Raw genomic sequence first — 26,084 nt, 5'->3', positions numbered from 1 at the left:
ATTACAGAAGCTGTTCCCTCCTGTGTAGGTGAGGGTTTGACTCGCTATGAGTGGTACTCACACTACAACGGTCTCCAGTCTCAGAGGTTAAGGAAGCTCTTTTCCTCCTTGTACAGTTTTAAATCAGCCTATTTTGTGACTCAAACTAAACATTTCTGGGTCGGTTAAAGTAAAGGCAAAGTCAATGCAGTGTAAAGATGCTCCCTTGTACAATTGCCTTTTCTACTCATGTTTGGTTTTCTACTTTTTTTTTTTTTTCCTCTCTTGTACATAGACCAATAAATTATTTTTAAAAACAATGTCAATGTTAATAATTCTGTGTATATGCACTGATGCAGATTGTCCCCACAGCTGCTAAAACATCGCTACTTTTTGTCGAGAATATGCATTTACAGAAATATTTTTATTAAAGTCCTCGATGTGCTGCAGAGGTCATACAACACAGAGTGATGCGCACCTTACATCGCTACTGGAATTAAATGATTTAGCGTCAAAGTGCAAACATCTCCTCCGTGCAGTCGATGGAAACCCTGTTGGAGCAAAGAGACACATGTAAAATAGCCTCATTCAAATATGAATTAAGGAAAAGCAGTCTTGTTATGAAATTAAAGTTTAATCATTTTAAGTGTCAGATCAAACAAAAATATTTAGTAATATAGACTGATCCTTTGTCATCAACAGAAAATTTAACATCAAGGACAAACCATAACATCCAAGTGATGTAGAAAGGCATAGGTGAACGTTATTAGACAAAGACACACTTAAGGTTCAGTGAGAACAGAAACATGAGACATTGTTCAACATTAACGATGAAGACGTTTATCAGAATATGAAGAACCAGCGTTCAACTGTCAAGTTGATGTGCGAGAACTTGACTTGCTCGTATTTTGGGAAACCATCCGGTTGTGTGCGGAACAACGAAAATAAAAACAAGCTTGAGCTCACGTGGAAGCTCGACCGCTTTAGGATCAGAGTATTCGATATCCAGGACCGTTTCCGCCGCCGAGCAACCTTCCTGTTAACGGCATGTTAAAAAAAAAAGGAAGGCTCATACAAATGAGCGCATGTCTGATCAGCTACTTCACAGTATTAACACCGAGCGTTTACCATCCTCCGTGCCGCTGCAGGTTCCATCCCATTTTACAGCAGTTTGTCTGGTGGAAACCTTTCCCAAATAGTCACAAAACGTTAAATAAATTAAACACCTGACACAGAAGCCAAATAATTTAATCTTGCGTCCCCACACAACCACACACACACACACACACACACACAAACACACACTCTCCTTGGAATGACGCTAACTGGTCATTGAGAAGTTCAGGTGTTATTTTTTTTTTTTTTTAAAGAGTGAATGAGTCTGGGGTGAGGCGGCGCTCCTTCCAGCTCAGTAAACTGTGCCTTCCGGTTCACGCGACGCGAGGCACCGTTAAGTCTCCCACGAACGTCGCCGCGAGACGATCTTTCGCTCCGTTTTCTTTTGAGTAGGCCGTCCAACCATCCCAGACAGGCTCCACTGAATCTCAACAACATGGAGGGGACTCCTTTCAAAAAGGGTGTGCGCGGACGAGACAGATGAAGAACGAAATGAACGGATGAGACGCCCGACGACCGTACTCTCCATTTGACCGCCCGGTTGAATGTGCGGCCGGAGAACCGGAGCAGCGGCGTCGAATATCCGCCGTCGATCAGAACCGATTAAAAGTTCAAAGCGCCCCGTTTCAGATGTGAAAACACAGCATCAGTATTTGCTACAGAGGAAGCAGCAAAGAATTAGAAAAAAAGGCATCGAAGGACAAAAGATGAACATTGCACATTATCTCCTTCGGGTGAAATGCCGGCCGTTTAAAGGAGACCTATTATGCTCCTTTTCAACAAGTTAATGTGGGTCTCTGAGATCCCCAAAACAGGTCTTAAGTTTTTTTTTTGTTTTTTTTCCTGAAAATGCCTCTCAGATGAGCATTCTAGCCCTTGTAACATACCTCTAAACCCCTCCTGTTCGTGACACTTTCAGTGTCACATCCCTCCGGAGTCCCCTAGTTCCGTGAGCCAATGGGGCTTGAGCTAGAGTGGTACTGTTCCATTGTATGAAGTATGTAAACGTTCACTTATTTCACCTTAGCAGTCCACCTGAATGCATTTCTGAACAAATTTGAGGTGATAAATAAGCAATCCCGTTGCTGAATCTTCACTCATGTGAGATCCACAAGGCCTAATTTAAAGGTTAAGAATAATACACTATTATTTTTTAAATATTTACATTTGCGTCATCTGCATTTTTGTCACGGACAGTTGGTATTGATTCCGCTTTCTATTAAATGATTTGTGCTGGTCTCTGCAGCCAACAACAGAACAGTTGCCGTGCTCAGCCCTTTGCTTGGATTGCTAGTGGGTCCGGTGGCGCTCCGGCCGTGGGTGGAGTCACTCAGACGGGGGCGGGGCGGCGGCTCTGATTCCATCGAGTCTCAATGTGACGTAGGGCCGAGACACAAATCTGAGCGGCTTGTTGAAACATCTTTTCTTGATACGCAGCTCACAAAAACACAGACTGCGTCGTCTTATTTCACAGTTTGTGTGTTAGTAGGCGATCAGAGACCCAGACGTACGTGCGCAAGCACTGAACAAGTGGGATTTTTCATAATAGGTCCCCTTTAAAAATTGAAATGTCTTGCCCATATAGATTGCAAAGATGATTTTTTTCTTTTTTTTTTGCTTAACGGCTGACTGTTAGATCGTGCTGCAAGTTGTAGATTTACAGGTGGAGTCAGACAGAACATTGTTGTTGTTTGCTTTTTTTGCTTGTTAGGGGCTTAGACAGAATGCATCTATAATATTGAGAAGTCGGACACTTTGGAGTCAAGTTCAACCATTCAACATAACGTACACAAAGACTTTTTTTTTTTTTTTTTTTTTTTAAAGCTGCTTTCGTTAAGATTATGAGGCCTTTAGTCCGGAGCATTGTCCAGAATTTAAGGCTAGGTTAGGTCACTGCTTGTTCCAAAATACAACACTAAAAACCCACATTCCTGTTCAGTTGCATGTTTTTACAACCTGTTTGCTTTTTAGAGTTTTTCGTAGTAAATACGGGAGTAGGACGAGGACTCGACGGGACGGACACCTTGTTTCGATTGTTTTTGCATAGATTTCATTCATCCCAGCCACCTGAAAGCCAGGGGCCAAAACAGGGAGGGCGCCATTTTGCGGATGGTTCCATTACGTGCAGCATTGTAGTTTTTTGGATCAATGCCAATTCCCGGCGAGGCAATATGAATACTCAAACTTGGGTTATGAATTATGGTATGTAGATACAGATATGGGACAGGATGTGGAGGATTAGCTACGATCGACAAAAACAAACGGAGATCGCAGCAGAGACGATCCGCCATGCTTCCGAATCCTATAAATGGCGGGGGACGCCATTTCCAGAAACAGATGTCACATTCGAATGGCGGGGAAGTAAATCCGAACGCTTAAAAATATTGAAAAGATCCAACACTTACATTATTGCTTTGCTGGAGGAAGAGTTTAAATGCGTCCTGTTTCCACCCGGATCTAAAATGACTTTGGTGAAATGCCGACCAGAATTAATTTCGGTCCAAACCTTTAAAGCCAGTCTTTCCAGTGAATGAAGGAGTGGCAGTCACAGGGTGTGGAACACGGTGATGTACGGTGTACGTCCGACCCCCTTCTAAATGGATAACTAAAGTGGGTCAAATTTAAATAGACCATTTCCGACTTGATCGCCTCTGAATAAGAAAATAACTAACCCTGCTTTCACAAACGGAAAAAATCGAAAAAGAAAAGTGGTTGAAAACCTAAAAACGGAAACAGAACATGTTTAGCAAAAGTGAAATCTATTGTTAGAATCTGACAGCACCAATACCTACATTTATATTATTATATGCACTATATGCACAGCATCATCGTGAGGTTTGAAGTTAAATAAAATGGCTAGTTTTATTTACCTAGCATTCAGTTCAACATGCTCAATATTTCTACTGTCCTTTTTGAAATAATTGCCATTTACTAATACGCAGAAGTAAACTTTATGAATTTAACTTTCATAAGTTAAATTGAAGAAGATCAGTAGATCTCAAACTTACATATAGGGAAATGTTTCTTGTATAATGTATTCTTATGTTATTCATACAATTGTATACCATCACCATTAGCCTACCTAATACTAATAATATCATTTTAAAAAAGGGAAAGAAAAATAATTTACTTTAATGATATAAAATGATATGAATTACTTTAATGATTTTGCAATAAAAATGTATCCATTGGTGCAGCCAGAGGGAACGTTACGTCGGGCTCTAATCTGTGATCACAGATGTTGGACAGGAAGTTTTCTGTTTTACATTGCTTTGCTTCTTGACACATCATTACACGAAACGTTTTGGGACAGGTAGAGCTAGGGGGGAACGTCCCGGCAATTTTTTTTTTAAATCACAGGCCTTTTTAGTTCAACTACAACCCGGTGCAACCAAGACTGCGTTGCCTTCTAAGTCCCGTGCTGGACATCTTAAAAACAAACACTCAAATCAGAAATGGTAAGAGTGAATGTTTATAATTATTCCAAAACCTAATGTTTAAATTAGTTTCAAATCTAAATATTCTGTTCTTGAATGTTCTTAAAATATATATTTGTATTTATATATACCTAAGTCAGTTCAGGCATCTTTTTTATTCAATAGGCACGTACTACATTTTCAGAATCTTTTTCCTGTATTTTGCATCAATGCACCCTGATATTAACCTGGGAGTGATGTGCTACGATTCCTCACAAACATCCATGGTTACCGCTTGCTGCAGAAATGTTCAAAAGAGGAAAGATAACTAGCTATCTTAGGGTGAATTGATGAATCATAACAACAAAAACAACAAAGAATAAGTGCCTTTTGAAGAAAATGGCGTTGCGCTACCGGGGTTCAAATGGGCATGACGCACTCCGTCCCTACGGGTTCCGCGGACGTCTCCCGCTGATGAGGTGAAAATAAAGGGAGGTAGACGAGGAAAAAAAAACAGGAAGAAAGGTGAGGAAGAAAGGAGGAGAAAACGAGGACCGGAGAGAGCGCGACTGAACCCTGTGGTTTTCTCCGCCCCGAGAGCGAGCTCGGACGGGAGTGAGGTGTGCGTTAGTCAAAAAGTCACGTCTGCGCACCGCAGGTAAACTTACTTCTTGCGTGTTGGTGCGTCCGCCTCCTTGGTTAGCTACTAAGTCTTATTGACACAGTGATGGGGGGGGGAGGGTCTCTCAGGCAGGCTTGAAGCGTGTGTGTGCGCGCGCTTTGTGTGTGTGTGTGTGTGTGTGTGTGTGTGTGTGTGTGTGTGTGTGTGTGTGTGTGTGTGTCTTGATGGCCGGTCCGTCAGCCGATCTCGGATCCTATATCCCCCTTTCCCGGAGGTGTGGTCCTTAGTATCTGTACATGGTGTAGGTGCTGACCCAGGAGGAGGGGAAAGCCCACGGCGGGAACCTGCGGAGGATCTCCTCCAGCTGAGCAGTCCTCTGGTTCTCCCCAAAGAAGTAGTGAGATGAGATGGCCACGGAGATCATCCCCTCGGGGCCCGACGGGTCCGGGTCTCTGGGAGGCTGGGGGACGAGAAGTTTTAAAAGCCCTCTGCTGTATGCGAACGACCAAATTGAAGACATTTTAAGACGCTGTAGAGTGGCAGATGGTACCTGGATTTCAAACCAGAAGGTCCAAGGAGGAGCGTCAAGTCCGCGGGAGTAGAAGACAAAATATTCTCCACTCAGGTCGAACTGGGGGGTCCCGTCCCCGAAGGACCAGGTGGAGAGACTGGCCCCCCGGTGAGGCATCAGATACAGAGACATGTGGCTGGGACCTGCGAGACCAAGGAGTTCATGAAAGTCTACGCAGGCTCTCTGCACGACCACGTGTAAACAATTCAAATCCAATTACACATTACTAACAGATTACAAACTGTAATAACTTTTATAACTATAATTTATACCTTTATTATATAGGTATAAATAACAGTTATGTGATTCCATGCACAGGATAAGTTATTGGTGTGGGTATATATACCCATACCAATACTTATCCTGTGCATAGAATCACAGTTGTATATTATGTACATTTTTATATATTTAGCTATTTCTGTTTTGTATTTTTCAGTTATTTTGTGTATATTTGGACATTTTTATTTCATTTTGACCTTTTTTTCCCCTTAACTTCAGACTTTTTTTTTTTTTTATGCTTATCGTCTGTAAAAACGCACCAATCCTCGCCATGAGAGATTCCTACAGTACATGTAAATAAACCTGGCAAAGTAAACACTTTCTTTCTCTGTGATATCCTGTACAATGTCCAGGAAGACGGCTTATTACGCATTTTGGATCTCTATATTTCGGGGTGCATGTGATGGATCTGACCTTTGACACTAAAGGTCATCTTGACTGTTCCCCAACTGGTTTCTTCTCTGGACAACAAGATGAACTCCACTGGTAAGCTGGGAGCGACCTCGGGAGCGGGAAGGTACCAATTCTTCCTGCGAAGACAATTCAGTAAAAAAAAATAATAATATTAATGACCAGACAGCAGGGACATCCCTAGATGCAGAAACTCATTCATTATCGTTGAGGAGATAAGGTGAAGACAAGTGATCCCACGACAAGAGATTAAACACCCAAGGACCAATGTCAACGGTCTCACTGACTTGCTGAGGAACTTGACCGGCAAAAACCAGGGGTAGCCGCAGAAGGGCCGGTCGTCGCGGCAACGGGTGCGGATGGTGTCGTTGATCTCGGGGATGTGGGGAGTGATGTACTGCATGCAGGTGTAGTCGAAGCTGTTGACCCACAGACCGGAGTCCCGGCTCTCCACCTGGCCGTGGATGTTGTGGAAGGTCCGCGTGGTGTGCTGCAGGAGACAGGTGAGGCACGGGGGTTTTTTTTTAGGGAGAATCAAATACTCAATACTTGAGTAAATACTCAAAATGTGTAACCCACCATATCTCCCTCACCCACCTGCAGGAAGACTCGTTTGGGCCGTGGACTGTCTGGGCTAGCTGAGTAGGGGAAGATGAAGCCACAGGACACCAAGAGCAACGTGACGGCGAAGACCGAGCCCAGGCCGGCCAGGATCCACTTGCTGCTGCGCACCAAGTACATGAAATGGAGCTGGTGAACAGAAAAAAGGAAGGGAATGTCATCTCCTGCTTTGGAAATCAGAATAAAAAAAAGGTAATTGTGATGCGGGGATGGTGTGGTTTGAGCAGCCACACCTGTCCTGGGTCTAGGTAATTGTGGAGCCAGGATAAGAGTAGTTGCATACCTGTTGCTTCGTTGGTCTAATGAGCAACACACACACACACACACACACACACACACACACACACACACACACACACACACACACACACACACACACACACACACACACACACACACACACACACACACACACACACACACACACACACACACACACGAGAGGAGCCCTTGTCATGACATGTTGTCCATCTGCTCTCGGGCTTGTTCCACCTTGCCCCCTCTCTACAATAAACCTGTGTGTTGGCAACCCCATCGTCTGTGTCTCTGTGCCCCGAAGACGCCACTCGGGTGGAGTGTGGCAGGCGAAACTGCCACAGTCATAAACAGTAAAAAGCTCTGTGAGCTTGGCGGTTGAGAAGGTCATTCAGAATCCACCGCCAGGAGCTGGACACTCACAAAGAAAGAGGAGAGGAAGATGGTTGCTAGCGTGACCAGGGTGGCCAGCACAACGTCGGGTGGGATCTCTGTGCCGCTGCGCCCCAGGATGGGAGTGAAGATTTCAAACACCACCCAGATCAGGAACATGAAGTGCACATAGGGCAGTGCCAGGCCGAGTAGGTACAGCACACAGTATATCAACGAAGCGCCTGAAGAGGAAAGAACATAGAGTTTTGAATATTATATTACAGACACTTCAAATCCAACACTTAAACAACGCATTGTATCATTTTCTCTGCCAAGGAGGTTATGTTTTAATCATTAAAAAGGAGCATTTTTTCCCCAGGTAGAAGATTGGTTTGCACTCTATGCAGCAATCCACATAAATCTTGGATATCAAGATACTTTTCCATTTTATTACTTGCTGTAGAATGCAGATCATTATATCACTATTTCAAGTATCAAAAGCTATATTATTCTATACTTGTGGTGGTTGTCTTGAATAAGAAATCTCTCTAAACTTTATAATCTCAAATATCAGCAGCATATATTGGTCAGTCTGTTGGAAATGCAACATATTTCCTGTGTCTCTGTTGGCTCTGTGTCTCTCTCTGGCCATCGACTCTTCCCTGTGAAAGTTGCAAAACAAGCGGAAGAAAGCGCCTGGAGCATGAGGAATAGAGAAGCCATGCTCTCTTTGCCAGACAAAGGAGCTAAAACTGGAATCCACTTCGGACTACTTTTCGCAAGACGGGAAGCTCTCGGAAAAGCAAAGGACTCTAATTGGATAATGGTGGGTCATTTGGAAGTTTGGTATATAGAATCTCATGAGATTGAAACTTTTTCCTTTCTAAATTCTGCTTGTTTTAAGTCCAGTCAGAAAGCTGAGACGGCTTCCCTCCACGCACTGTTAGCAAAATATTCAGACTCTACAGTATTGTATTGGTATTAATTACATTGCAACTCAATCCCAATGAGCCTCGTGCTCCCCGTCTCCCTCAAAACCATTACAATAATGCAAATAAAGTTCACATGGGGTTAATATATTTGAATGCTATCATGAAATACATGTGCATTTTACTTAAACATTAGAAAGAAGGGTTAGGAGAAGCTAAAAATAAATAAAATAAAAATAAAAATAAAAAGTGTTTACCTTTGTGTTTGAATTCCTTGGTGAGGAGAAGCTTGGCCGCTAGGGGGAAGGCCACCATCAGCATGGGCACGTAGGCTGAACACAGGCCCTGCTGGGTGAGCCACACCAAGCTGCAGCACCAGAGCAACAGGCTCACATCAAAGTAGAGCTCACCCAGCTCCACCAGACGCACACCCTAAAACAAGGCACCACCAGACTGAGTCGCAGACAAAAGGCTGTTGGATGCCATTGTGGGACACCCGATTCAAAATGTTATTATATCAGCTTTTCATGTTATAGCCATGGAATGTAAATTTGAAGACGTGATCGAATATGGGTCATATATACACAAAGTGATAGCCCTTCTCTCTTGTGAAAATTAGATTATAAAGATGATTGAAGCAAAAATATGGTTAAGCATTATGATTAAGATGATTCTCATTGTGTAAAACTGATAACTGAAAAAACAAACAAAAAAAAAAAAAAATGGAAATTTCAGATTTGTGATATTTTCACATATACATTGAGATGCAACAATTATAACAGAGCTAGTAAATTATAAGCGCATAATTACAATAACTTTGTAACCACGCAAACACCTTTTTCCCCCCTCACAATCCAGACTTCATACTCAAAATTATAAAATAAAATTAAAATAATAAATAAAAACTTTTCTGAATTCTGAGATTACTCTCACCACCCGCAATTTGAAGAAATGGTCCATGAGAAAAAATATATTTAACTTGAGTGGGAAAAAAAGTCAGAATAAAATGGGAATTATAAGTAATTGAAGTTGCACTGGAGCATTTTTGTCCAAATTCTGACTTGGAGTGAATGAATAAATGAATAAATTGATTCATTCAGCAGGATTAGCGCGCGCAGGCAAAGCGCCTTTAGCCTGGGTTTGAATCCAGCCTGCGGTCATTTGTTGCATGCGCTCCCTCTCTGCAACCCCCATTTCCTGTTTCTCTCCACTGCTCTCTACGATAAAAAAAAATCCCCCCCCCCCCCCCCCCATTGTACAAACAAAAAGACAGATAGATAGACAGATAAATAAATAAAGAAGTTACACTGAACCATGTAGTTTATGCACGCTCATCACATGGTGTGTTGCAGAATTAGCCGTATAAGAAGAACTGAAAATGAACAGAAGTACTAACTACAGTACATGATGTAACAGCTGTGGAGCAGGCATAGGATCCAACGTCATGTGAGCAGAGCCTGGACGCCATCCCAACCAAATGTCTAGTCTCTTTAGTCTATGGCCTATCATGAAATCTTATGAATGAATCTCATCATCTTTGTATATTATATTAGGAATTTTGTGGTCGCATTTGCTTCCAATGTTCTGATGATGTTGGCATATTTTTGAGAAGAGAAATTGAGCCAAAAAACAAACAAAAAAAACCAAAAACTAAATAATATTAACTAAAATAATAAATAACAAAATAAAACCCTGCAGTTTTGAAAAGAATTCTCAGATGATCTCATGGACTTCCACTTTAAACATAAAACAATTCTCCCAAGACCGGTTCTGAACAAAGCCTTACCGCATCCAAGTACCGGTTTCATTACAACATCCCTTTTTCGGCTATTACCATTCAGGTGAAATGTCCCTTATGCTGAAAAGCAACAGTATTGGCTTAAATAATTACCACCTGACCCCTGAGCTCTCCTATGGAAGAGGATTAGGCCCAAAATAAATAAGATTGGCATGTCAGATTTCTAGACTTTTGAGAGTTTTTCCTCAAGATTCTGAGCTAAATCTCTGAACTCTGAGAATGTTAATGAAGCCCACTTTAAAAAAAAATCTTATTAAATAAACAATCACACAAATGAATGCTGAATGTGCACTGATCTGAGCGTACCATCGTGTGCATGTCAGATGATTTGCTGCTAAATATTTCCTTTGAATTGTCTTCAATAACATCTCACATATACACACAAAGAGCCGCTGTTGTGCAATAATCATTTATGTATTTTAGCGTCATTGATGGGGACCTATTATGCAAAATTCGCTTTTTTAGTGCTTGTGCACATACAGTACATCTGGGTCGCTGATGGGCCTACTAACGCGCAAACTGTGAAATAAGACAACGCAGACGGTTTATTGTGAGCTGTCTGTTTCAGAAAACTTGTCCTGAAACAAGCGGTTCAACTTTGCAGCCCTGATCATTGAGGGAGTCCATTCTTATTTGATCCGCCCTCTATCCGAGTAACTTAACAAACAAATCTCTTAATAGAAAGAGGAATGAACACCAACTGTCTGTGAAGAAACTGCAGACAATGGAAATGTAAATATTTCAAAAATAATTATGCTGCGTATTTGCTCCTTAAGTAAAAATAAATAAATAAAAGCATGTGGTAGGTAGATGGTAGGCTGTGGCGCGTGATCCGTTGTGCGTTTAGTAGTGTAGTATATATATATATTTTTTTTAAATAATAAAAACAGTGTTTTTATTGTGAATGTATTTATTTTATTATTTTATCCCGGTGCGTCACGGTGTGGTATCCTCGTCTCCCACAAACTTTCAGAACGGCAACGAAAGTTGTAACAAACTTTAAAATGAGGCCTTGTAGATCTAATATGAGTGAAAGTTCAGCAACTGGATTGCTTATTTCTCACCTCGAATTTGTTCAGGAACAGATTTTGGTGGACTGCAAAGGGGAAATCAGTGAAAGTTGTGGGTGAGAGGGTGGCTCCTCCCACAAAAAAAACAAAAAAAAAAAACAGCCAGTTTTGGAACAAAAATTGGTATAGAGGCAAAATGGTATAGAATGCATCATCTAAGTGGTATTTTCAGCAAAATGCTTCAAAGACGTGTTTTGGGGACCTCAAAGACCTATATTAACTTGTGTAAAAAGGAGCATAATAGGCCCCCTTTAAATCTTCAAGCAGAGCCTGAATCACATCATATCGACACCCCACTGTTAATAAACCATCTATATGTTTCACAGACCCCAATTAAGTTGAATGTGTGTGTGGGATTTTCCCCACCACTCACTCCGTAGTAGAGGTTCTTGGCCAGCGTGTGGATGAGCACCATCTTGCCGGTGGCGGCCGCTCCGTACAGACAGATGGAGGTGTAGAAGTGGGTGTACCAGAACATGGAGCGCCCCAGCAAAGTCACCAGCAGCGCCACGATCAGCACTGACAGCAGCGTCACAAACCAGCTGAGAAGCGACACTCCAGTGGCGAAGGCCAGGTCACGGACGTAGCGTCCGCCTGGAGGAGTTGACGGCAGAGATGGAGGGAGATGTGCGAGACGGAACGACCACATGAATTCAAGATAGGAGAATATTGGATATAGACATCTGAAATACATCTGGGTCATTCCCATGAAGCCACTGTTAAAACCCAAATTGATACACATATTCACAGAGTATGCAAAATAATTCATTAAAATATTAAAGTACACAACACCTACAATATGGCCTACTTAGTTGTTTTTAACTATGATATAAAGTTAAGTGTTTTTTCAGTGCTTTTCTTATCAAAAGATTCATTACCGTAGTGCGTCCGGGCAAAAATACATTGTTACAATAATGTACCCCAACATTACTGTAACAACGTAGTACCTCATATTTTTCAAAGAAATATTAATTTTATACATGACAATAGAAAGAGTAGAGAGGGAATGTAGTGATGAGTATACACATTCTCTGTGAATATGTGTATCAATTCAATTTCAGACATGTTTCCTGGTGATCTCATGAGAACGATCCAATTAACTTCATGATTATCCGTCTAGAATATGAAACTGATGTGAGGCCAAAAGATAGACCTTCAAAAAGCAGCGTTTAAAAAAACGGTGGCCTACCCCCGTTTCCTGGACGTGAAGCTTTTTTGGCCAGGTAGAGGAAGGTCGCCGTAGCAACCACATAGTTGAGGATGGTGCCAACGCGGGCTGGATAAGCCACCACCACGACCCCCAACAGATCGAAAAACACCATGTTGCCATGACGATACGCAGAGGAATCGGCCAACTTTTCGGACATGACCAGGTGCTTTAGCACTGCCAAAATGTTATCACCTGGAAAGTTGAAAGCAAAGTCAGGGGTTACAAGATCAAAGGCAAACACTGACGTGCAGAATAACATAGCTCGCATTAACCTTTGCAAATAAGAAACTACAAATAGACCGATAGTTCCAAGGTCACAGCTCTGATTTGGAAGCAACGGCAAAAGGGGAAACGGGATGTTCGGCTTGAAACATATTAGGACTGAGGAACTAAAACAGAAAGGAAGAGAGGTGAAGGCTCACATGTACAAAGCGCATTACACAATAACATACCAGGGGAAAAGTGGTTATCTCTGGGAGTTTTTGCTCCATTGACTGTACGTCTGGTACGTTTTTAAGGTGCAAAACAGCATTCAACCCCATGCCGGTGTAGGGCGTGGGATTCCACAGGTGGATGATTCACCCACTGAATTGTCTCCTGAGCAACCCAGCAAGGAAACTGTTCCCTCACCTCTGATGGCGTTTTGAATATGGGAGTCATTTTTTACCCGTGACTGGATATAGTCATGATTAACCAGGAAAAGCTACATCTGACAGTGTCCTTTGTCACCTTTACACCACACAATCTCACGAGACTTCCTCCTCTGTTGATCATTACATGACAACTTTAATCGGGCAGCATTTGGTTTAATGCTGGATCGGTTGAAAAGATTCTGATGCCAATGACTCCCAATGATCAAAATTTGGGGGTTTTCTTTTAAGATTAAATTTAGACAGGAATTTCTTGAGGGAAAATAACTGATTAACTACTGTAGAAGCTGCAAATAAACCTTGAAGCATTAAATCAAATTTGTAATGTTTGTAACTTGTACAGTCTATTTCCAAGTTATTCTAAGTTGCCGCAATAATAAACATATACAGTACTTTTCAAAACAAAGACATCAAAGTGCTTCACAAAGATATAAATTAATAACAGAGAAAATAAACCAGAGCACGGCCTTTACAATAACATGGTTGCACTTTAAAACCACGTAGGCCGGCTGCTGACAGGTAGGTCACGTCAAAAGGGTCCGTGAATGAATGTGTAGCTCAAGGCTACAGATCTATCAATTCATCACTGTGTCATTCCTCCGAGATGCATGTTGTCAGCAGGGCTCTACAGGGCCGCATAACTGCACGGCAACCACACAATCACATGCACACACACACAACAAGACAGAGATCCATTGTTCCTCTGTCTGTTTGGCTGACCCCGGCCCGAGCGTAGACACATGCCATTGTACTACATCCAGCCTTGGAGATTTAACGGTTAGTGTTTCGCTACATGGACCCACTTTTGGGGATGTCCGTATTTCCTTATTTTCTAGGTTTCACAATGACATTAAAAAAAAGTATATAAATGCGAAATCACAGCAATCTATTTTCATTTTGATTGACAACGTAGAACATCTTCAGTCTGCAGTGCCGAACCACCTATTGTGTTATCATTTGAAGATTAGCCTGTGTAAATGTGGACAAGTGTTAACGATAGCTTAATCAATACAAGGGTTTTGTAATGCCATAGTGATAATAGCTAAATAACATTCATTTAAAAGTCATATATTGCGTAAAAATATATTTTGACCCATGAACACAGTCCAACGCTAGCAAATGATCATGCTTCAACGCTTCTCAAAAATGGTTTACTACTCTAATGTAGCCAGCTTAGCTGTAGCCAAAGCCCCATTTTACAAAAGCATCTGTTAGCCCCTTCATGGAGTAACATTGTCTGTCTGTCCATCCCTCTTATTTCATGTCTTTCCTAGTTTGTTACTTCTCCGCTGGGAGCGTAGGGACAGGTCAGGAATGAGGAAGCTGTTGAGGGACAAATAAAAAAAAAAAAGGCTATGGTCGCAGGATAAGTGAAAGAAAACAAATCAGCATCTATAAAAAGGTAAATAAAGATAAGTGCAGCAGTCTGAGTTTCTGCGAGTGTTTTTATCACTGAGCTCTAAGAAAAACAGTATCAGCCGAATGCTGACAGACTAGTCTGAAATCAGGGAAGTAGGGAGGTGTGTGATTACAGCGTTTGTGTATTCACATGGATTTTTATGACAGGACAACGCTGCCCTTCCCTACACTACTTGGCAGATGGCCCTGACACACAAACATGGTGTTGCAGCGACCATTTTCACCTTGACGGATATATACACCCACCAAGCAAACGCCTGCTTAACCAGAACTTACTGTTGCCATCGTCAGCAGTAAAGCACATCACATTAATGTGTATTAACATGTAATGGAGCCAGCTTTCCTTTCGTGTTGACCCCTCAATTCTTCTCCAAGGGGAAATGGGAGTGTGGTTGATAATTGAACGTCACACATTACCATCACCATAGCAGCCAGTGATAAACAAAGCCGATTCTCACCAACACTATTAGCTAGCGTCAAAAAAAGGAGGGTGAGAGCAAATGTAGAAACCACTAAGCAAATGTTTCGTGGTAGAGCCTTCAACTGACATGGTTGAATCTGTCAATAGGTTGTTGCTGGTGTCGTCCAAAGGAGGTAGATCCTCAGGCCCAACAAGAGTGCGAAGACCTTCACACTTGTTTTAATTTCACAGCAGTTAATGAAATGCAACTCCTTGCCAAGTAGCATCTAAACAAGAGCTCAAGTTAAAGAAATATTGGTAACATCGGTTAGCTAACTAAAATCTGATTGTGACGGTGCAATCAATGTATTGCAGCAGGAAGCGCCATTCAAACATATTTAATGGATTAAAAATGCAAAACAATACTGGAGGTGACCATTAGAATGTAAAGAGTAGCAGGTTATGTACATACCAGCTCTCTGTATAGAGTCTGTCAGGATCCTGTCAGCTGTGTCATACTTGGTATGGTAGATAAATCCATTCTCAATGAAAGCCAGGTCAATACCTGTACACATACAAATACACAGAGACCAGGCAGGGGACACAGAGAGAGTAAATAAGAAGAAATATGCAGTATCACCACACTCCCATTTAAATGATTGGTCTGTACCTGGGATGTTGCCAAAGTCCCTGTAGATGCGGAAGTCTGTGTCAGAGGGGATGATCCCACTCTGGAAGACCTCTTGGCCTACTACAGAGGCAAACGGGTGCTTGGCTGCGTGGACGTAGGCCTGAACCAACCATGGGTTCTCTGGACCTGGATGGTTGACATTATCAAATCTTATAAGATGCTCGGGCAGTTTTCAAAAGAATACAAGAAAAAGCACAGGGCATAAGGCTATGACCTATTAATATGTAAAACAAAAGTGAACCACAAGCTAAATGGTTCGAACAAGGGAAGATAGATATTACTTAAACAGATCGAAGAACAGACATTTCTAGCATCCCATACAGCCATATTTGATGTTCATTGTCATTATTATCATTATCATGGAACATCAGCCATCACTACACTTTACAGCATACGCTACCGGAAGCCAAGTGCCAGGTGCTAAGTCCAGTGTGGTTTCACTTGCATCCAACTACTGTTATTCGTATATAAAACATAAGGCTGTCGCGGTTACCGCAATGTTCCACAGTATTGTGAAGCCAACCGCGGGGCTCTGCAGACAACCGCCTCAACTGCAACCACTAACTTTTTTGTTTTGTTTTAATGTTTCATAGGGATTTTCCCCAACTAATTGTAATCTGTGTGTATTTCATGTAAAATAAAATTATAATAATAAATATGTTGTCAGTAGGGCTGCAGATATTGCAGAGCTCCGTAGCTCTGATCAGAGCTGTCTTTTACCCTAACAGAGCAAATAAAAATAGAAAAATAAAAATGAAAAAAAATACCCGCCCCGCCTTCTCACGGGGCGGGTGACTGGGAACCTCTGGAGAGAAATAGCTAAACTATACAAAATGTACAAATATGGTAAAGGAAGGCAGAGAACGAGGGGTCGAGGTGGACGGGGAAGGTGCAGCGAGTAACCGAGTCCGCCGCCTCGGGAAGCCGGGTGGAAGGGGCGCTGTAAAGCTGGCGGCCACACAGAGCCCTTCCAAGCCGACCCAGAGCCTGAAATGCGCCCGACAGGTTTAACCACCCTATATTACCGCTGGGGAAATTTGTTCACCGCGACAGCCCTAATAAAACATAGACATTGATTTACGGAACAGATACCCTAGCTCATGCCCTAGCTCAACTACCCCAACACTAAGCCTACAAACTAGACTAATTAGGCGATCAAAGTGGTACCTGTCTGGAAGACAACTTCCTTGCCCCCGACACCAGCAGCCTCTAGGTTGATAAAGGCTCGCACTTGTTTGACCCAGGGATGCTGCGTGATGAAACCATGGCTAGCCTGGAAGGAGGAAGTGAGGGGTTTGAGGGGATAGAAGGCAACACGTTCTGGATCCCCAAGAATAAATTTCAGTGGTACAAAATGAACAAAGAAAAATGAACAGAGAAAAATAGAGATTGATACAAATGTACAGTACATATAAGGTAAAATAAAGAACCGACTTGGGAAACTAAGGTGAAACAGATGGTGCCTCTGCTGTTAAAACTTCACAAAACAAAGTTAAAGGGCAAGGGAAGAAGACAAGGAATGTGGTATTAATGCAGTAACGATGCCTAAGTTACATGTATACCAACAATGTATAGAATATATATAGTATATGCATACTGTATATCTGCTTTTACACTGTTTAATTCACCTGCAGTACATTCTCCTCCGCCCCATTGAAGAGGAAGACTACTCCGTGGCGCAGTGGAGCAGACAGATTGGCCAGAGAATGGAGAACCTCCAGCATTACTGCACAACTCACTGCATCATCACTGGCACCTAGGAACACAACACATGCACTTGTGTCACTGAATCTTAAGATGTGTTGTTCTGGAAGTTACAGTCCACCTATCACAGTTGTAGAATGACCACTTGACCATGCCTCACAACTACCAACAGGAAATAGGAAACTCAATCTCTCTGCATGCAGTCACTTTGAGGTGAATCGGCATAGAGGTGTTTACAAACATGGACACCTAAATAAAATGCAGATAATGGGCCTAGGAATTAAGCAAGACCTCATTCAAATAGCCAACTAAAGTAAAGCATGATGTCCACAGATGACCGAACGCAGCATTCCCCTGGCTTAACTGCCAGTGAGGCGCGTGGAAGCCGAGAAGAATGAGGAAACAGGTACGGGCACTGCTACCTTTCAAGTACATGTTGATAACCCATGAGTTGACCAGTTTTTGCTCCAACATCGCTACGGAGGTAACTCAGTACAGCACCAACCAGCAGACAAGAGGAAAAGGGTTTTGGAATGTCATTTTTTCACTCCCTTCAGTTCCCAGATACTGTTTATCTACCCCCAGACACTGCTTCTCTGTCCCTCTGTAACAAAGAGACAGTCATTAGAGTGGCGTAGGTTTTGTTTGAACATTGGGGGGGCCACATCAAGTGGGGGGTCAGGGGGTCCTCCCCCTGAAAATGATGAGCATCAAAGACTTCATTTCCTGCATTCTGGTGAATTGTTTTGCACCAATTTGCGCCTTTTATGCATTCATTTATGGTAGAAATGTCATGTTTTTATTGGGGGCAACAAATGCACATGCTCTAAAAATTGAGGGGAACGTATCCCCTGCTTCCCACCCGAAATCTACACCTCTGAGTCATGGTACTGGAAAACAACTGGCAGCTGTGCGTGTCTTCTCTGCTATAGTTATCTTGCACGTGCATGGAAAGATTGTGCACGCGCCCAAACTATAAGTGCTTATTTCTAATAAACACACATTACGTATTATTATGTGAAGGACAAATCATGAAAGTAGGGGCTTGGGCGACACACAACTCTGTCTATCTATAAGAAATCCCTCCGGACATGCACGGAGAGAGACGACTGTATGGCTGTTACAAAGTGCATCACTGTATTACTCTCCTGTTTATCAAAATAAAGTACGTTCTCGCAAACTTAACGAGGGTCTCTCAACGAGTTCATTCCCGATATCAAAGGTTTATCTCACCGACAACGCAGTGGACTTTCCACAACAGAGCGCAACAGAGACCAAACCCTGATTATGTATAACCGGCTGGGTGAAGGAGAAACAGATTAGAGAAAAAGACTGAAGAAACCTTTAAAAAAAAAAAAAAAAAAAGGAAATAAAGAAAAAAAAAAGAAATGAAAGCCAATGAAGGAACAGGGAGAGGGCATGTGATAGCGTGAGATTAGTGGTCAGGAACCCAGTGCACGGGGGAAGGAAACACAAAGAAAGAGAACATGGAGTCATGAGAAACACAGAGACAGGGAGAAAATCATGTGCTCCGGCTTTTTGGATTGGAACCGCTGGGGTTTGGGACCGAGGCTTGTTCAAGTGAAGGCCTCTGTACCATGCGCGACGCTGTCACAACCACTCGGGTTTAATGGCGCGTTCCGTTTGAAATGGGATTTCGGAATTTCCGAGTTCCCAGTCAGAAATTTCAAATGGAACTGGAAAAACGTTCAGGTTCGATTTCCGGCTCGGAAAATCGGAAGACCCTCACCAAACCCGACCTCCAAATCCAAGATGGCTGCTCCGCGCATAAACAAGTGAAAATTGTAGTAACAGCTGTGATGTTAAGAATGTTTTTTTTTTATTACGTCAATTTGGACGTGAACATGTACATGATCATTGACCCCCAGAGGAGAACTCCCTTTCCAGGAACCAGATTTGTTCGGTAGTTGTCTATTCCAAAAGCGCAAGCACAACAAAGGATGCGTCTGTCTTGGTTTTTCCGACTTTTTCTACTGGAACGCTGTCAACTCATTCCCAGCTCCAATTTCCGAGGTAAATGGAACGCACCATTAGACAGCGGTCTCCCCCTCCCCAAAATGCTTGACTTTTGAACTTAACCCTTAATAGCTGACCTGTGTATAACATGTCTTTAAGGTGGAAATGTAATATATATGTTCCATGTTTACAATGACCACTGTCATGGCTACTGTAAAGTGCCAACCTGGTCAAATGACCAATGTCACCTTATCGCGTAGGTGAAAGTAATCTTGAATCATTGTCGTTTGGATTAATAAACCTTTCAATGTACTTTTCTACGATTTAAAATTCCCTCATCATTGTGCTCTGTGGCAAGAACTGTTGACGTCCCACTATCTGTGTTGTCTCTTTAGAAAAAATGTTGGTTTCCTTTGATACCACCACTCAATGCGCAAGAAAACAAATTATAAATCAACAATTCCAAATGGTCTCTGATCACTGTCTTTCCAAATACCAATTTAATGTAGTAACCCACAACATTTAAACAAAACCATGTGGACTTCATTAAGTGATTCTTAAAATACACTTTCATCTCAGAACAGAAAGCTGGTGGGACCCCTTGCGTGTCAATGGAAGGTTGTATGTAAGCAAAAAAAGACCTCATTTGTTGTGTTCACTCATTATACACAATGTTTTCAATGTGCTTGCAACAATCAATAAACTATGTGGTAAATTTGCTTTTTGATTGGATAAATGCCTCACTCTAAATTGCAAATTAAAATCTGTTCTTATTCTAGTAGAAAAGAGTGGTACAAAAAGCTCCAGATATCCATTTGCAATACTGTCAACCAAAAGCATCAAGCAGCATGTTCATGGTGCATGTGAGCACAACTCAATGAACAATACAATGAAAGAAGGAAATAAAAGTTCTCAGGGATAATATCTAGTTTGAGACTAACAACATGTTTGAACATTACAGCCTTTATCAGTTTGAACCCAAATAAAAAGTTCTCACAATTTATATGGTTGTAGACGCCACATTGGCACGTGCTGTATTTAAGAATGAAACGGTGCCATTTCATATTGGTTAAGCTAAAGCAGTCATGCACAAATACTAGTGATGTTTCCCAATGAAGGCTGTAAGTGAATGTGCAATCTCTCTAAAAGGTATTTCATTCCTCTCCAGTCTACATGAACCTTGTAGACTATCTGAACCGGTGTTAAGTCCTACCTGGACTGTTGGCCACGGTGTCAAAGTGGCAGTTGGCCAGCATAAGATGATGTGCCCCGGCCTTGGGCTCCAGCTTCACAGCAATGTTGGTGATACCGTCATAGAAACTGGTGAAGCCGCCAAGAAAATCAATGGAGAAGGAGCCAGTGGGTCGTTGTACATCCACTGTCAGCTGGTGAGGTCCCGTTGTAGTCTCTCTCTTGATGTGTTCAATCTGCTCCAGCAGGTAGCCTACGGTTAGCACTTCGTTTTCCCGGCTGCCGACTGGTCGTGAACCCACACTAGTGATGCGCTCTAGATGCCGCCTTGTTCGGGGGTCGGGTTTGAGATGCAAGTGAGAGTGGGACAGACAATTGGAGACAAAAAATATCATTATAATCAATGTGAAAAAGCATCTTTCTCCTAGCATTTCAAGGGTTCAGAGAAGGAAATAAAAGATTACATTCCCAGAACCACTGTGATTTTCCTCATGCACTACAGCTGATGAGGTGCAACGGTCACGTACACCTTTCACAGAACTGGCAGCCATCTAATCACAGAATAGAAAAAAATGATTCTGCCTTGTCTTGAATTGTTTCTGCTAGGTTAAAACAAAGGTGTCTCCGCGTAAAGTGAGACTATAAATGTAAGCTGACACGCCACTGCTTACCGTACACACAACATTCTAAGGCGTGAGTCCATTGTGCTAGACTGTATAAGAACAGGTTATGGTATTTATGGGCCATTGACTAGACCCTGTGCCTAATGTATATCTCTGTTGTTACTTCCAGATTAGGCATTTAACTATAATGATTAAATAAGGAAATATTTTCTCCATAAATTGGTTTAAGCCATCACTCAAAATATTTTAGTCAGATAGTACTCATAGATTAAAAGGATAGATATGAAATATAGATATGAAAAACTCTTTTTCAGTGCTTGTGCACATGCATTTCGGTCTCTGATGAGCCTACTAACACACAAACTGTGAAATAAGAAAACTCAGTCTTTTTGGCGAGCTGTCTATTTCATCAAACATTTCATGAAACAAGCCGTTCAAATTTGCAGCCCATTCCTACTTGAAGTGGGCCTTCAGTAGAATTAGAACCACCCTCCATCTGAGTAACTCCATCCACGGCTGGAGAATAACATGCTCTGTTCGTTTTACAGACAAGCACAATTCTTTTAAAAGAAAGAGACATTCAAACCAACTGTCCATGGAGAAACTGCAGATGATGTGAATGTAACTATCTAAGAAATTATTCTGCTGTGTTTAAAAAAGTATGTGGTCGATAGACTGTAGGCTGCGGCGCAGGATCCGCTGTGCATTTCCCCAAACAAAATCAATAAAAATTGTGTTTTATTCATTTATTTTATTTTCCAACATTTACATGAAAAAAAAAAAAATCCCTGCGTGCGGTGTCCCAGTGTAGTGTCGGCAATGAAAGTCAGAACAAACTTTTAAAGTATGCCTTGTAGATCTAATAAGAGTGACGATTCGGCAACTGGATTGCTTGCCTCAAATTTGTCCAGAACCAGTTTTTGGTGGGCTAATGAGGTGAAATCAGTGAAAGTTAACGGACTTAACACAACGGAAGCCGGAAATAAAACTCAAACCCCACTGGCTCACAGAACCCCGAACTTCTGCTCAAACACCATTGGCTCACAGAACTAGGGGCCTCAGGAGGGTGGCACCACCCACTGAAACTGAGAGTACTGGAACAGGATGGTTTAGAGGCATGTTAGAATCCCTAGAAGGCATAATCTATGTGGTATTTTCAGCAAAGAAAATCAAAAACATGTTTTGGGGGCCTCGGAGACCTATATTAACTAGTTGAAAAGGCGCATAATAGGCCCCCTTTAATATATAAAGTTAATTAAATGGCATGGTCTAAATAGATCCAGCTTGTGTTAGTCTTTAACATGTTTTTTTTGGTGCTTTACATGAAGTGAAATGGGCCGTTTGCCATAGCTCGAAAGTTATTTGAATGTATAATTAAGTCAACCACACACTGTGCCCACTCTGTTTCAGATTCACACTTGAAAATGTTCTTTCCCAATGTTCTTTTTAAAATAAATTGTGTCAAAATTTGGGAACAATGTCCCATTACCTTTATTTTCACACGTTTTTTTTTTGTTTAATAAAATGTTCACGCATTTGATTTTAGCTTAAGGACATTTAACAACAACGCTAATGCAGCAATATAAACCGGGAAACATCACACAAGACCTTTGGTTGCTACTGCACTCCTACAAATTACACTTAATATATTTTTTGGCGGTAAAATAAGATTATATTATTTGGGGTCCGGCCCCGACAGGGCAGGAGCCCTATTGTTTTTGTTGATGAAAAACCAACATCAGTGGTGTGTGGATGTCATGGATCCGCCGCACTCACAGACAAGAAAAATAAAATGTGTATTCTGGGCAGTTCTGACATGCCGTCCTGCGTTCGATCCATTATCGTGGAATAATTTAATAAAAAACGTTTTGGTTTTTTTAAATCATCGGCGTAATGTGTGCACATGCGCAAATGATGGCGTGCACAGGTCACATAATAGCATTGCAGTCTAGTGATTGGTCAATAATTACAACCTCACCAAGATAGCGGATAGATGTGCAGATGTAACTGATGTCAGAACTTTATGGAGAACACAGATCACGCGACTTTCACGCGACCATTGGACTTTAACTAAAGGAAAATAAAGATACAAACTGTTAACAATATGATCTTACAAAGTGACATGTATTATTTTATTACTATTAACCCTTGTTATGTTTAAACAAATGAAGTCAAGGTATATCCAGAAGACAACTGGAAAGCACAGCATATTACACATCATATATACTTTTGAGGACAACTGACGAGCACGTAAGTTATACAAAATAAAAACCTAAATAACAATACTGTCAGAATTTGAGATTCCAGAGATATCAATGTATACAATCTTCCTGAATTATAATTACTGGTTACAATAACCATAAGCAATTACATAATTCAAGGAACATGTATTTTTTGTGTATGCATTTTTAGATATTTTCCTTCTTTTTGTGTTTCCTTCCAGATGCCTTAAAGATTTGTTACAATTACAACAAAGATGTGTAGCCCACTACACATAATTTCTTTCATTATATATCCTGTACATCCTTCTGTTGATTTACAAAGTGCCATAAAATAATTCTGTTCCCCAAAATCAATTAATAATCGTGATAAATAACCGTGCTCACAATATTGACAACAATAATCGTGATTATCATTTCAGCCTTAATCGTGCAGCCCTATCTCAGAATGATAACCAGCGTTAGCTGCGGCGTAGGAAACCCACGCACAGCTGAAACACAGCCTGATCCTAGAATTACACTGTAACCAGGCTGGAACAAACAAACTTCAGCAGTCCCAAACCACACCGGAACAGAGGGCCAAAGCACACTCGTCCATTGAACTTTAACGAAGGGCCGACTACCTGGACCCTGTGTATTGCTGCCTGCAGCAATATTTATTTTAGTTATTATTGTGTAATGTTATCTCATAAGTTATACCATGGGCCCAGAAGTGCATTGGAAGCGAAGGTAAAGGTGAGCGTCTTAGTGTATATTTAAAAAGATGGGTGTTGTGACCTAGAAAACCTCAAAACAAATACTAATTAATGCATGGATCGCCATTACTATTCATGTGTTTGTGAAGCTCCAAGTTGTTAACAGCAGTTATGTAGTCCTTATTGTACATTTTCTAATGTTGCAAACATCTTGTCGATGAACTAAGGCTGAAGGGTAACCATTAATAGTTTTGCTGGGGACCCGTGGGACCTCTTGAAGGACTCCTGGGGTTCTCCGGACCCCATGTTGACCCCACATTGCTAATGGTGTTTCTCAAATAAGTATGGCGGGTCACCTTGTGTGTACCTTATGAAAGCACAAATAGTCATCATAGCAAATATATTGAGAAATCATCACGATCAAGGTATTGGTCGAAAAATATTGTGATATTCCATTTTTGTTAATATCGCCCAGCCCTATCGCAGGCCCCTAAAAGGAATGAAAACTTGGGAGACTGATTTGGTGTAGTTGATGTATTTATGATTCGGGCTGTCACGCTCATGACATTCCAGTTATAATGTTTAAAATGTAAGAACACAAATACATAACACTGTAATAATACACATCGACCTTACGAAGAAGAGACATGTACTGACATAGAAAGTCGGGGTTACAGCCAGTCCCCTCAAAACCCCACATGAAGTTGGATGTAAACAGTTATGTGTCGTAATCATGGCGGCGCTACGTGAACACCTGTGCACACCTGGCTGAGCCGGAGGGGAGGGCGGGGAAAAGCCAACGGCTTCCAGGCGGATGTGTCGGTTGGGCTTTCCAATCTGGAGGAAAGGTTACAGCTGCCGGCGTGACCCAAAGCGCGGTGCCGCGGACCCACCCCCGCCCCGCACACTCACCTGGCCCGTACGGCGTTGAACTCCCCGGTGGACTCCCCCACGACGAGCTGCTGTAGCGACAGATGAACGAGTCCCCACAGCACGAAGATAAACACACACACCAGCGAGGCGGCGGCTCCTTCCCGGAGCAGGTAGAGGTTCACCTCGGGCTTCCGCTTCTGCCCGTCGCTGTAGCCGTTGCCCCCGCACGGGGCCGCGGGGTCGCCGTGTGCTTGCGACACGCTGTTTCGCGTCCCCAGCACTTTCACTCTCCGGATGGTGGTGTCGCTCTCCATCTTTGCTGTGGTAGCCTACATCAGCTGCGCGTAGCAGACGGAGCGCGCCGAGGGACAAACCTCTCTGGGCGGCGACGGGGGGAAAAAGGCAATCTCGTTTTCTCGGATGAAAGGTTCGACTGTTTGCTGCAGATTCGGTTTTTCGCGAGTCACGCGGTACAAAGGAGTCGGTCGATTTTCCGACTCTTTTGTTCGCGTGATTCAGCTGGTGGGGTGGGGTGGGGTGGCGGGGGGGCTAGGAAGACGTCCAACGAACGTCAAACGAGTCGGTTTTCCTGTGAGTTGCAAAGTCGAATTCCTACGGGAATGATTCCGTCCCGTCAAAAATGAGCAAAGTAGTCACGGTCGACACGAATCATGCCGAACGCGTTGGCGTCTCTTCCACGGACTTTAATCGAGTCCCCAGTGATTCTTTTCGGCCGGTGAGTCGGAGATGAACTCGCTCGCCCGCCGGTTGCCGTGGTGGCCCCTGACCGCCGAGTCGACTTTCAAAAAAAAAACAAAAAAAAAAAAACCTTCGTTCGCTGCGGCCGAATCGTCCGGTCTCGCGTCACTAGTCGCTGCCTGTGGTGGAAAGATATCGCGTCCGCACCCTGCGGACCGAGGCGAGGCACTGCAGACGGCGATCCCGACGGTCAAACTCCACGGGGAGCCCAGTCGCGATGGGCGCGGAAGCGCG

General features: G+C 42.4%; 1 protein-coding gene across 1 annotated transcript; it reads right to left on the bottom strand.

The window, feature by feature from the left end:
- Positions 1-458: 458 nt before the first annotated feature.
- Positions 459-25,405, bottom strand: ermp1 (endoplasmic reticulum metallopeptidase 1; the record flags this gene model as incomplete). Its single annotated transcript, XM_080017618.1, has 16 exons — positions 459-530; positions 5,447-5,593; positions 5,684-5,847; positions 6,398-6,513; positions 6,682-6,884; positions 6,992-7,144; positions 7,694-7,884; positions 8,829-9,003; positions 11,813-12,033; positions 12,629-12,841; positions 15,591-15,683; positions 15,789-15,935; positions 16,977-17,082; positions 17,438-17,565; positions 20,704-21,008; positions 25,131-25,405. 16 exons carry the CDS (start codon positions 25,403-25,405, stop codon positions 459-461), a joined length of 2,709 nt encoding a protein of 902 aa, XP_079873744.1.
- Between the last annotated feature and the right edge of the window lie 679 nt (positions 25,406-26,084).

This window comes from Zeus faber (assembly GCF_960531495.2).
Source record: "Zeus faber genome assembly, chromosome: 17".
In the NCBI taxonomy this organism is placed as follows: domain Eukaryota; kingdom Metazoa; phylum Chordata; class Actinopteri; order Zeiformes; family Zeidae; genus Zeus; species Zeus faber.
The sequence above is the reverse complement of the archived record's forward strand: the minus strand, read 5'-3'. Positions and strand labels throughout refer to the sequence as shown.